This window comes from Solanum tuberosum, unplaced genomic scaffold (genome assembly GCF_000226075.1).
Source record: "Solanum tuberosum cultivar DM 1-3 516 R44 unplaced genomic scaffold, SolTub_3.0 scf00019, whole genome shotgun sequence".
In the NCBI taxonomy this organism is placed as follows: Eukaryota; Viridiplantae; Streptophyta; class Magnoliopsida; order Solanales; family Solanaceae; genus Solanum; species Solanum tuberosum.
This window is the reverse complement of record NW_006238945.1, coordinates 2,254,949-2,269,213: the sequence shown is the minus strand read 5'-3', so window position 1 is coordinate 2,269,213 and position 14,265 is coordinate 2,254,949. Positions and strand designations below refer to the sequence as shown.

At 32.0% G+C, this 14,265-nt stretch overlaps 1 protein-coding gene across 2 annotated transcripts in view; it reads right to left on the bottom strand.

Annotated features, from left to right (window-relative positions):
- The window catches only part of LOC102583576 (uncharacterized), a 17,640-nt gene extending 14,439 nt beyond the window's left edge, over nt 1-3,201 (bottom strand). The window contains exons 1-5 of one of the 2 annotated variants that reach the window (XM_015304030.1): nt 2,837-3,201; nt 1,374-1,561; nt 555-659; nt 400-471; nt 14-161 (exon numbers count right to left, since the gene is read on the bottom strand). In XM_015304030.1, the coding sequence (XP_015159516.1) occupies nt 14-161; nt 400-471; nt 555-659; nt 1,374-1,561; nt 2,837-3,144 (821 nt within the window). In that variant the 5' untranslated portion in view covers nt 3,145-3,201. The remainder of the gene's footprint in view (nt 1-13; nt 162-399; nt 472-554; nt 660-1,373; nt 1,562-2,836) is intronic. The other variant, XM_006340492.2, reaches the window with a different exon arrangement.
- Nucleotides 3,202-14,265: the final 11,064 nt, after the last annotated feature.

Genomic DNA, 14,265 nt, shown 5'->3' with positions numbered 1-14,265 from the left:
ATTATGGCCGTACCCATTTTCTGATATATAACCAACCCAAAGCTCTGATCTGTCCCATGGCATATTTGGGTGACCCCATTCAATCCATGCCATACGGTCCCCTTTGGGGTCAATCCGAGGAGAAGCATAAAAGTCATTCCCCCCAATTAACAGCCTTGGTTCTGCATTTATGTGCCAAACAAGCAAAAAAAAAAAAAAAATTAAGATCAGAAATTCACTCATTGTACAGTCCACCAAATATTGCCTAGGAAGGGGAGGGGCAATACGAAAACAATTGAATAGCCCTTCATAATGTACAAACATTTGTTGACAGTTTTCTAGCCCATCACCGAGAAACAGATGTAAAAGCAAAGAAAATTCACATTGAATCATGGTAAACCAATACTGACAGATTCTCACCTTGATCGCTGTTACTGCTCAGATCGATAGACACAATTGTGGTAATCGCATTTATACCACTTTCACGTTGATCTACAGAAGGAGCAAGGAATAGGATAAAATTTCTCAGAGAATCAAGCTAAAATTTTGAAGGATAATGAATATAGAGAACTTACCTTCTCTCACTGTCACATAACGGTTAAAGCGAGAGTCAAACACTCCATCAGCATAGCATACACTCCGTCCGCCATAATCTGGAGTGAGGGGCAACGGAGCAGAATCTAGTACCAAAATAACAAGGATCAATTGGAAAGAAACATCTCAAAAATATTGATAATAAATATGATGAAACAACAACAACAACATACCGGGTGTAATCCCATGGGTGGGGTCTGGGGAGGGTAGAATGTACGCGACCTTACCCCAACCTTACAAGGTAGGGAGGCTGCTTACAAAAAAAACTCTCGGTTCAAGTAACACATATCAAAGCAGTTTAAAGTTTTTTGAAAAATTTACAGAAGTAAAGCAGACATAGAATATAATAGAGAAATCATCACATGGCATTCAGATAAAGGAACAGCAACAACAAAATAATGCCATAACCAAAGCAAAGAAACAATAGGCTGCAACATAAATCGAAGGACAAGAAACTACGAGACTAGTACTAATGCTATTGGTATGCAAATAGTATATGATGAACTATATGCTAAAATGAAAGAGCTTCAAACTTCCAAAATTAATATGAACCAACTTGCTACCTGCGAGACAGTTTCTTTTTTCTTTTCTGGTTATTTCAATTCAACAATAACCATAAAAACGGACAGATTAAATATGGCACATTTGTAAACGAGCGGCTGCTAATAAACCCAAATATGTACATAAACAAAATTGTCTCTCCATCGAAGCTTATATTAAATATACTACAAAATAGTAAAACTGGAAGCAATTATATTCAACTGCATTCAATGACATAGAAAACAAAGGAAAATGAAGACCTATGGACGAAATGGACTGTTTATAAAGTCTCTGATCCTTGTAATTAGAGAAGATCAAAATGTCTCCTTGTATACAAAAATCACCACCACCATACTCCTGAGCCAACGTCCTCACAGCAAAATCTTTAGGAGTTACATCTATAGGGTCTTCCCCTGGTTTCCCTGGTTCCTTCACAATAACCGCTCGTCTGAATCCATAACAATAAAAAAAACTCAAACTTCACACAGAATCCACAAAAATATATCACAAACTTTATGGGTTTTGGGGTTTAAACACGAAGACAGTAAACATGAGTTTACATGCAAACTATGATAGTGGAACAATCAAAAATTCAAACTTTACATGAAATCCAGAAGGAGAATATCACAATCTTTATGGGTTTTGGGGTTTACACATGACGAAAGTAAACATGTGTTTCAAATGCAACTTATGAAGGCATATGAATAAGCTTTCAAACTCAACATAAAACCTCCTCAAGAAAACATCAAAATGTCTATGTGTTTTTGGATTTAAGAGCGAAGACAGGAAACATGAGTTTCAAATGCAAATCAAGAATGCATAACAATAAATATTCAAACATGACAGTAAAATCCATGAGAAAATTTTACAATCTTTTTGGTTTGAACACAAATCCATAAACATGAGTTTCATAGGCAAACTAACTTTTTTTTTATGACCGAGGTGTCCGGGCCAGCTTTCGTGCAGCTCAACTAATTCCATAGGATACCTGTCACCTCCCACCAACAACAGGTACCAGCTAACGTTGTCCACCAAGGCTAGGACAGATGGTAAGAATAACCTAGTGTTTTTTTGTCTCCGTAGAGTTTTAAACCTGAGACCTCAGGATTCTCAACCACTTCATTGACCACTAGGTCTAGGTGACACCCTTAGGTGCAAAAACTAATTTTTTTTTGGTTTAACCATCAATTTACATAACCCACTGGTCTGATTAATCTGTATTCATGATTGGTCCATTAAAGGGGAAGCATGTGCCACTCCTCACCCATGATTACTCCATTCCCAAGGCTCGAATTGCTCGAACCCCAGACCCAGACCTCTGATTAAGGGTGGAGGAATCTCCTCTATGGCTCTATCTCACCACACCTCTTGGTGGAGCTAGTGTGGTGTTCATAGGCAAATTAGGAATGCATATGAATCAGAAAATCAAACTAAACATAATCCTCAAAAAATATCACAATCATTATGAGCTTTGGGGTTTAAACATTAAGACAGTAAATACAGCTTTCATAGGAAAATTATGAATACACAAGATATCAAAACGCAAATTACAAAAAACAAACAAAGAAACATCACAATATTTATGGGGTTTCGGGTTTAAATATGAAGTTAGTAAACATGATTTCATATGAATGCACAAGAATTAATAATTTAAACTTTTAGATAAAACCCACTAAAGGATATGACAATGATTAGGGGTTTTGAGGCTTCATATGTACTGTACCCGGATTCTGTAGGTCGAGATTCTAGCCAGAAAAGATGACCAAGTGAATCAACCGAAAAGCCACCGAGGCGTTTAGTGGATCCAGAAACGATATCAGCGGTGATGGGCGACTTCCAAGAACCATAGGGTGCTATGTGTTTCTTGACATTGGGATTTGTAGAAGACATTCTGATGGGAATAGAGAGTTTTCTGGTGAGTAGCTTTGTTGAAGGAGTAATGTGAATGAGTGAAGATGAGAATGATGATACTGATACAGAGTAGCAGAAAGCATAGTGACGAGTGAGAGTGGCTATGCCTGAAAAACCCATTCACTGACCCTTGAGCAGGCCCGAATCTACATGGACTATTCTTTTGCCTCTATTCACACAGATTTTTCAAGAAAGGTATATTTTGTCAAATTAACTTTATTTTTGAATTTTCAATTTGATTACTATTACTAGTTTATTTAGTTATTTAATACTATGGATATTGTAAGGGGGAATTTTGATTTGCTTAAATCATATATTTATATAAATAAAAGAGAACTTTAGGATCGCCTACGTGGCGCCACCACAAATCAAAATTCTCTTTTAACTAGTAAATGGGCCCACGCTTCACGCGGTTAGATTATTTTTCTTTAAAATTTATTAGAATAGAACTTTTCTTGTATTTTGATGTTATAACATTTTTATATTAATAAATTTTCAAGAGTATAGAGGTTATTCAATTGTAGTTTACCATTTATTTTATTAAAAGAAAAGGCAAAATTACAAATCATAACATTATTTTCTCCTAGTTTACATAATTTCATTTTACAGATTCATTAATTTACTTTTGAAATTTTACAATGGTTAGTTTAGTTTTACCATCTATATGCATGGATACATAGTGTCTTTAATTAGAGAGTCAAATAAATATTTTTCTCAATTTTCTTCTTTGCAAATTCCATTAGTATAACACTATCAATTACTTTCAAAATTAAATATTTATATAACCAATGAGTTTATCAAGAGCAAAGGTTCCATAATTAGATGATATATTAATAAGTAATATGTAGTCATTATGTGTTTTAAAATTAAAATGCAATCTTCCAAAATTCAAATTTCATATGTAATAATATAGTTATGATGGTGTTTGGGAATTGAAGGTGTTTACGAACAAAATATTAAGGATCCTTGAAAAGGGTGAAAGAGAAGTAAGAGATAATGGAAAAAAAGTTCAAAAGAGTAACTTTGGTGCGAGAGAATAGTCATTATTGCGTATCATACAATTGTAATTAATTGCTAGTTTTAGTTCTATCATTTGAGTTTCTTTTTTTTTTTACTCCTGTTAATATTAACATTATTATGACAACAACAAAAAATCATATAAATTTCTAGGCTTGATCTTTTGGAGAAGCATAGATATCTTTGGAGAATGTTGTAAAGAAATGTATTATGTAAAAAGTTATTTGTGAATCTGCAATAGTTGGATTTACATAGAGTCTGTACTAACAAATACTTATAACAATAACTTTAAAGAAACATAAACAACAAAGTTTAAAACATGTATTCAAAAACAACAATTAATATCATAAGCATAAATTAATGACTGTAAAAAAAAATACCAGGATCTGTAACAATAGAATGAAACAAAATGGAAAAATTGAGCTCATTGAATGCACAGTGTTTCCTTAAGGAAATCATTCTCCTCTAGTACCTGAGGTTTAAAGAAATAGATCATCTCATGATGAAACGATTTTATTCACCAGTGTAATAATACAAAAACAATAGTGTCAGTGAGTCACTCAACATGAGCAAAGTACATAATATTTAATTGTGTAGAAGAAGAAGAAGTTCATAATCAAATATTTAATTGTGCAGAAGAATAAGAAGAAGTTCAGAATTTTCGTTGTTTTAAAATGAGAGGGAACCCCTCTATTTATATACAACAAAGGGTAGTGTGAACAAATTTTTATTGTGCCTTACCGAAAAGGTCACAACCTTTCATAAAATTACAACATTTCATAAAAGTCGCAACTCTTCATAAAAGTCATAACTTTTCATAAAAGTCACAACTTTTAATAAAAGTCGCAACTCTTCATAAAAGTCAACATTTCATAGAAGTCACAACTTTTCATAAAAGTCAACATTTCATAAAAGTTGCAACTCTTCATAAAAGTCACAATTTTTCATAAAAGTCACAACTTTTAATAACAATCACAATTTTTCATGAAAGGGAAGGCTAATTTTGGAAATAAATAAATTAAAAAGGAATCCTTATTTGTGATGGCGCCACGTAGGCGGGCCTAGGATTCTCTTTTATATATATATATATATATATGATATGATTTATTTATTTCCAAAACTAGTATTCCCCTTTAATGAAAAGTTGTGACATTTATGAAATGTTGCAACTTTAACGAAAAGTTGTGACTTTAATGAAGAGTTGTGACTTTTATAAAGAGTTGTGACTTTTATGAAAAGTTGCAACTTTAATGAAGAGTTGCGACTTTTATGAAAAGTTGTGACTTTTATGAAAGGTTGTGACCTTTTCGAAGGGTTGCAACTTTTCCAAATAGTTGTAACATTTCCGATAAGGCACAATAAATATTTGTTCACACAACTCTTTGTTTTCTATAAATAGAGGGATTTCCTCTCATTTTAGAACAACAAAAATTCTGAACCTCTTCTTCTTCTTCACAATTAAATATTTGTGTGCTTAGCTCCTGTTGAGTGGCTCACTAACACCATTGTTTATGTTACAGATCCTGGTATGTATTTTTATGGTCATTAATTTATGTTTATGCTATTAAAGATAAATGATAAGATGTAATAATTTTCATTTTTCTTTACATTATTAATGTTTGTTACTACATAATCTTGTATGTGAGATAATATAGTGTTTTAGTTTTATTGATCGATAGATTTTAAGTATTATTTTAAAATTCTGTAAGGGTAATTTTTACTAGTGAATAAATAAAATAAAAATATTATTTTCAATATAAGAATCAAATAAAATGAAACAAAGGAAATCTCCCTCTCTCCAACAATATTTGTCCACCATTTAAGAAACTATAAATAGAAGGGTAATTTTATTATATCACACTTTGAATATAATAAATATAATGTCTTAAAAAATGTAATATGGAAATGACTATAATTAATGATAAGGGTAAATTAAGGACTAAGTGTAAAAATTATCCATTGATTTTATAAAGTGGATAAGTATTGTTGGATATTTAAAAATAGTATAGTGGACAACTATTATTGGACGAAGGAGGGAGTACTTGTTTTCCTTTCTTTGGGGAAACTACATAAATGAGCCATAAAATCTAAACTAATTCCTAATATACCCACTCTCTTATAAATAATTACAACCCATACCTCCCCCCCCCCTCATTCCGAGCCACTTTAATTTCTTATTCAAACCCACCCAGTTTATAACCCAACCGTTCGACCCACTTTCTTATTCAAGCCCATCCGATTTATCGTCCAACCGTCGTACCCACGTTAAACTATGTGGAGCAACATACGGCGATTTTAACTACAAGCGGTTCTACCGTCATTTGCAGTTTCTTTCTTCATCTTGGTGATTTTATTCTGCCATTGTCAGTCCAATTTACTCAGCTTTGTATGTGGTAGTTTTTCCTTTATTCCACTTATATTCAATTTTGTTTTTCAATAAACTTAATTTTGAATCAATTTTTGTTTCTCTGTCGTTTTTTGCTTGATTTTTCAAATTGTTTTCAGTGGATCGTAAAAATGTAGCAACTAGTTGTTGGTGGGGTCATCGTTCTATTTATGCAAATTCTGTTGACAATGCTAGTGATAATGATAATATAGGTGACCAAGAGTCGAAAGTTTCTAGCATGTTTGGGTCAAGTTTTTCTCTTGATTTGGAGGATGAAAACAAAGAAGATAATGTCGGCTTAAATGACAGATTCGATCATGGAGATGTTAATGCTTGAACTAACCACAATTCAATTGTGGATGTTGACAGGCCTGATCAAAATTCTGATGTTACGGGTGACGGAATCGGGGATTAATTGAAGAGGAAAGGGAAGACACACATGGTTTGTGATGATACAATTGCATAAAAAACAAGGTACTCCTTGCAATCCAATTATGAGTCGTTTTCCCAAACTGAAACTGAAAATATCGATGGACCCTTGAAGAAGAAATTGATTAGTATTCTTGTTTGAAGGTATCATTCTTATATCATGCTATTATTTTGATAAATTAATTTGAAAAATTGACTTGCTAGATGTTGATATTATTATCATATATTGTTTAGGTATCATGTGTTGGTTCTATTTGATTATACTATTACAGTACCAGATGTTATGTTGGTATCATGCATGCGTAATGGTATCAAATATTAAGTTTATACCATGCATGTGTTTTTGTATCATGCCATAACATTATATGAAGATATTGTTATGGTATCATTGATTATTTTTGCACACGGTATGCTTATCCTCTTTCGATTAGTTGATCTTTTGTGGATTTGAACATTTTAGTGTTTGTTGTTTTTGTTACTTTATTATATTATTCAACTATCATATGTTATTTGGGTACCAGGTATTTGTTAATGTCTTTATATACTTTATTATATGATACTATTACTGTATCATATATTGTTTGGGTGTCACACCTCTTTTTCGTGCACGGCGGATGTAGGATTTTTCCAATTTAAGTGATGTTATTGATTAAGAATTATTTTATTTTTCAAAGTCGCCACTTGGAATTGAGTTATGGTGTTCCAAGTCACCTTTTTGTTTAATCCCTAATCAAAAGGAAATGACTCTTTATATGGTCTGCGAACTAGAAATTCAGGTAAGGAATTCTGTTGATCGATGGAAAGGTATTAGGCATCCCTCGAGCCCCGTGGTTCTAGCACGGTCGCTTTTATTAATTTATACTTATTTTAACTATCTTTTGGATATATTTTTATAGGCCATGATTTGCTCGCATTTTTAATTTGTTGAACTTATACTTGGTCTCAACCTAGATGCGTAACCGCATTCTTGGTCTTGACATTTAGAGGCATAACTGCATTTTCCTCTCGAGTACCTCACACCTAATAATTCATATTTACATCTCTTGATTTGAATTAATGGAAGTTTAATTATTAAAATAATTTGACTAAGGTGCGTAACCGCATCCTTGAATTTGGCCAAGGTGCGTAACCGCATCCTTGAGTTTCTTAAATATCTCAAAAAGATGTGGAACCACATTTTTAATTGAGATGAAATTTAATTATTATTGTTACATGAACTAACAAAAATTTTTTAAAAAAATGTCTACTACAATGAACCCACGTCAGTCTGGCACACTTCATAGAAACACAATCCAGAATCTGAAGAATGATGGGCATTGTATGATAGTCACCACTCGAGTTGGACATATACAATCAACATTAAGTCAATAAACACTAGTACCCTATTTAGATTATTATTTTTTATGAACAAATTCATTATTAAAACAAAAACCAAATTAAATCAATATAGTATACCATTGTGCCCAGCAAAATAACATAAGTTAAACTACAATTAATACGAGTTGATGTCAATTATACCACCTACTAATAATCATTATTATACCAGAAAATGATCCATAATAATCCACATAAACAAACTAATAAGCATACGTACTGGAGAACAATTAACACAAAAATTTGAAATGTATCTTATCAAAACCTCAACTATTTTATAAAAGTAGAATATAGCATCCACACGCCCAGTAAAAATAAGTAAATATCATACCCCCTTTTTAGCATACAATGAATAATTATCATATTATACAAATTTTATTCTAAACTTAAGGATATAACAGGTTCACATATATTTAAATATTATAACATTAAAGAATATTAACAGATTAAACACATACGAAATCTGAACAACTTTAATATATTGAAATCAATTCTTGTACAATCATGGCATAACATCATACAAAAACAGAATATAAATAAGTGTTACCTCTTGTGAAAATTAGTTCACGAGAAGAAAGGACTAACAATCAGGAGCCACGAACTTGAAACCGCGAAAATAAACCTTGAATTCAACCTTTATTTTTGAGTGGAAAGGAAAAAAAATATATATGTAATACGAAGAGGAATACGTATGCTGTATGTGTGGGAGGATAAGTATGTTGCTGAATTTTTCTTCTTCTGTTTTCTTGTACGTTTTTGTGTGTGATGTGTTGTGTCTGTAGTGTGGGAGAGTTGTAGTATATTTTTTTTGGTTGAATGTAGTGTTGTTTTTCTTTTTTTTTCTTTGGTTTCTCTTGCTCGTCTGTATGTGTGTGTTTTTTTTTCTTTCTTTTTTCTGTAGTGTTTTTCTTTTTTTGATGGTTGTGTTTTTGGTGTATAAATATGTATAGTGTGTAGTAGTGTATGTGTGTGTTGTGTTGCTGATGGATTAGGTGTAGTACGTGTGGTCGGGGTGTGTAGTGGTGTAGGGGTTGAGGGGAGTGTAGTGTAGTGTAGGTGGATTGTGGGTGAGTGGGTAGTGGGGTTGAAAGAGTGGGGGAGTTAAAGTTATTATTATTTTTTACTAATTAATATAATAAGAATATTTTTAAATTAACAAAAATTGTAGCTAATAATAAATTATAATTAAGAAATACTAGCTTATTTATTAAACTAAAATAAATTAAAACATGTATTTTTTGTTATTTACAAATCTTTTAAAATAAAACATACTAAAATAAGATAAGATTCAAAATATTTAATTTAGATTTTTATAAAATATCTGAGCTCTAAAAATGGTGTTAAACTTAAGTTCAGTAAAAAATTATGTGTCTACAGTGGATATCATGTGTTTGTTCAATTTGATCATACTATTACAGTACCAGATGTTATGTTGGCATTATGCATGCATAATGGTATCAAATGTTATGCTGGTGCCATGCATCAGTTTTTGCTTCATGCCATAACATTATATGAATATATTGTTATGGTATCATTGATTATTTTTGCACATGGTATGCTTATCCTCTTTCTGTTAGTTGATATTTTGTGGATTTGAACATTTTAGTGTTTGTTGCTTTTGTTACTTTATTATATTGTTCAAGTATCATATGTTGTTTAGGTATCTGATATTTGTTTGTCTTTGTATACTTTATTATATGATAATGTTATTGTATCAAATATTAATTGGGTATCATGTATTTGTTCAATTTGATCATATTATTACAGTATCAGATGCTATGCTAGTATCATGCATGTTATATTTTTTATGCTTTTTTTAATTTTTAATTTTGTTTTTTATTTGCCTAGTGTAGTAATCTGCATGTTGTTATTTTTTGCAGGAAGGTCAATTTTTAATTTAAATGGATGTTGATTATAAAACAACGATTGACCATAGTTTTGATGCTTCTGTCATTGCGAACATAACTTCAAAGTTAACAAAAAAATAACTTTTCGTGTTTAGAAAAACACATTTTGAGGTGTTTTTACATCTACCTCCAATTGTGCTTCATGGACGTGTTATACACAACATTATGATTATGCGAATAGTGTATCACATTGATTCTGACTATTTATATCTTGTTGTTAATAGGGTATAACTTCAATTTGAAATTGCTGAATTTGCTCTTGTTACTGAGCTATTATGTAACGGTAGTACTACAATTCAAATTCTCTCAAACAGAAATTGGTTGGTTCAAAGTTACTTTGACTGTCTAACGGTGACATGATTTGATCTTTATCATGTGTTTCGTGCTGAAAAGTTCAAGTCTGATGCTGATGCAGTGAGACTAGCAGTTCTGGCTATTCTCAATACATTCTTATTCTCCACGGTTAAGACTAAAATTCTTGAAATGTCATACTTTGATTTGGTCGAGAACGGGGACTATAATTCATACACTTGAGAAATTAATGTATTCAATGTGATTGTTGAAACGTCTTTCAAAAAGTTTTAGACAAAGCCTGAATATTATAGATCTGGAGAATTTTCTTTAACTTTGCAAATTTGATTTTATGAGTGTTGCCTTGGTTTGAATGATCTATTTGTTGAACATACACGGTCTGAAGTGCCTAGAATTTTAAATTAGACAATACACAAATAGTTGACACATGATTTTGTTTATTTGCGCATATTTGACTTAGCACATAATGAGATATCTGTATTTTTTTATTTATCAATTATAACTCATTTTTTCATCGAACTTTTTTGTAACCTGTTTATTCCTTTCAAATTTCTAGGTGAATAACTACCAACTGAAAATGAAATTGTTTTACTTGATTTGGTTGATTTTGTTTTTAGAAGTAGTCCTGGTGCTGATCAAAGTGAGCATTTAAGTAATCAGTTTTTTTACATATAACTAGCAAAGCCTGATGTTGGCGATGAGAAATCACCTATTAGTGCTGATTTGAAGGAAGACATTAATGGGTTGAAAACACATGTTGATGAGAAGTTTAAAGAGATTCTTGAAGCTTTTAGTTTCTTGAAGAACAAGTTAAATGTAATATAGTTTTCAAGTTTTAGTGATATACTATATTTGTATCATATTTTGTATTTTGAACTTTTTTTGTGTTTTGTATGATGCTTCTTTTTTTTAAATGTTTTTTGATCTACATTGTTTGTTTTAATGTTTATGTTTTTAAAATTACATGTTGTCTATTTTTTTTTTTATCATTAGTATGCATTTTTAGTTTCTTTTTGGTTGACATTTATGTAGGGGAGAAAAAAGGATGAATATGTTAATTTTAGGGATAATGTTGCTATAGATTTGGATAACGATGCTGTAGAATCTCCATTCAAGTCACTAAGTCACCTGTATTAGAAGTTCATGATGATATTCAATCATTGAAGGCTGATATATGTATTGATGATAAGACATCAAAGAAGTTTAAAGGTGAGCTAAGTGTTGAACAAGATTCTGATGTTGGTTTTCTTTATCTTTCACTGCTGCTATTGATGCTATTGAAGAGGAACATTGTAGAAAAAAAAAACAAATGCTTTATCTGCAAAAGATCAAGATTATGTTGATAGTTTGTTTGTGTCACAACCCAAAAATGGACGTGATGACACTCGTCTTATCCCACCAAGACAAGTCAGCCTAAAAATCAACCCTTACAATAAAATGCGGAAATTTTATTAATCAACTCAACAATACCCCAAAAATTTGGTTGTCACGTGTACAAACCTCTAATGTGTTATAACAAAATTGAAGGAAAATACAAGTTCAATGACATTGTTTCTAGAACAGAACAAGATCATAATTAAGGAGAAAGAAGGTCCGCTGAAATGAAAAACAGCTACCTCACAAACCTCCACAAGAAGCCTCAGACGAGGAGAAGAGAAAAATATCACAAAAGTCTGGGCTAGTAACCTACAAAAAAATGTAGTAGCAAGGGGTGAGTACCAACCACACGGTACTCAGCAAGTAAACTTCTAAACACAAGCTAAGGGGATAGAATACGGGTACTCCTTACACCCCTACCGAACCTCCACAACTACAACCTGCATAAAACTAGCCCAACCTAACAGTTCACAGTTACATAGCACCCAGCTCAACAACAATCACTTTAACAAATTACATATCCTCAACAACAAACTCAATATTCATCAATCACAACTTCCACAAAAAAGGCACTCACAAATATCAGTAACACACAAGATCAAGTTCATCAAATAGAGGTAATCAAATATCAAGTACTTTCCAACCACCAATAAAACACATAATCATCAAGAATGAAGGATGTCATGGGATGCAATGCACTATGACACCATGAAATGATATGCCTCAAAATACCAAGTACTCTCTCAACCATATATACATGATACTCCTCGGAAAATACATTGAGAGTTCATGACCCATGGGGGGACTTGCGAGGTCCATATACCGACACGGTTGATCTCCACGTGTCTGTGCGGACGATCTCAACGTACTATCATAAATCAAACAATCCCCAGAACCACTAGTTACAAAACCAGTGGTGGAACCGCATAAGCCAAGGAGCCAACTCCTCGCATGTAACCTTCCCATGAATCAGACCCCAATTTCAAAAATATGTAGCCAACAATCAGTCAAATCTCATTCTTATTTGCCTTTAATAAATAACCTTAACTCTCCAATTCACATCTAATATAATATTGTTATATAAATATATATGCAGCAATTAATGAAAGCATATGCATATGAGAAATTGAAAATTTTGGTTGAATTTTCCTTACGTGAAGTAGTTTCTCCATCTTTCAGTTCTACCATCTTTGGTCCGTGTTCACGCCATACGCACGCAGGTTAGTTTTCTGCTCCACTTTATTTTATTTTCTGAATAAATCAGGTTCTAAAAGTGATAAACCCTAATAACCTATTTTAATATATGGGTAAAAACAAATTATAATTTGATCCATTAATCACCAATTAAATTAAAAGAGATTATTTAATAAATACCTGCCAATTTAGTAACTATAATTATCGAATAGTTCAAATTTTCAAATCAACTTCACTGACTAATCATAAATGACTCGGGACAACTATCGGTAGGGATAAAATAGTAATTTTGTATAAATTTCTAAAAATAACTTTACGGGTCATTACAGTTTGGTGCCATTAGTGACACTCAATTAGCAGCTATTACACAAGTTGTTGTTAACGTACTGGCAAGTAAATCTAATGCATATTTGAATGTTCCTGCTGGCCTGGTGTTAAAGATATTGATCATGAAGTTGATATTTCTTTGATAGGACATGTCATAGATAAGTGTGAAGTTGATGGGACTTTGAAAGGAGATATTGTTGTAGATGTTGTTGTGATAGTGCATCTCCAACTGTAGAGGTTATGATAGACCCTGTGTCTCATCATGGTAGGATTTTGAAAGGTGATGTTGCGGTAGATAGATATTGTTCTGAAAAATGAAGCTGGTGGATCTCGAACTGCATTGATCATGACAGAATCTGTGTTTGATCATGGCAACGTAACACATATGCTGAAATTGATTCTCGAGCTACTATTTTTACTGAGTCTGACTCTGTTGAGTGTTGCTGCTGTTGGGTTATGAGGGGTGATTAGGGCGCCACGCTGAAGCTTACAATTTGCAAATCATATAATTGATAAATCAGATAACAAAAACTTATACTAAAAATCAAAATATTATTATATCAAAACTAATATAAAAAATATTGAAACTTTAGAGAGAATAAATCTCCCCATAAACAAGACTCTTAAACGACTACATTGTGGATGTTATTGTTATTGTGTTAGAAGAAACAAACCTATATTTATAGAGTCCTAAAACCTTTCCTACTAGAAAAGGAGTCCTAAAAGGAGAGAATAAACCAAATATAAAATAATATTATATTTTCCTTTCAAGAAAAGTAAAAACATTTATGGTAATGTTTTGTTTTTTCTTTAAGGAAAAATAAATCTTAAATTATGGTAAGAAAATCAGGGCGAAACCCTAACAAATCTCCCCTTTTGGCTGGGTTTTCTTGACAAAGCTTGATCTGTCTTCTTCAT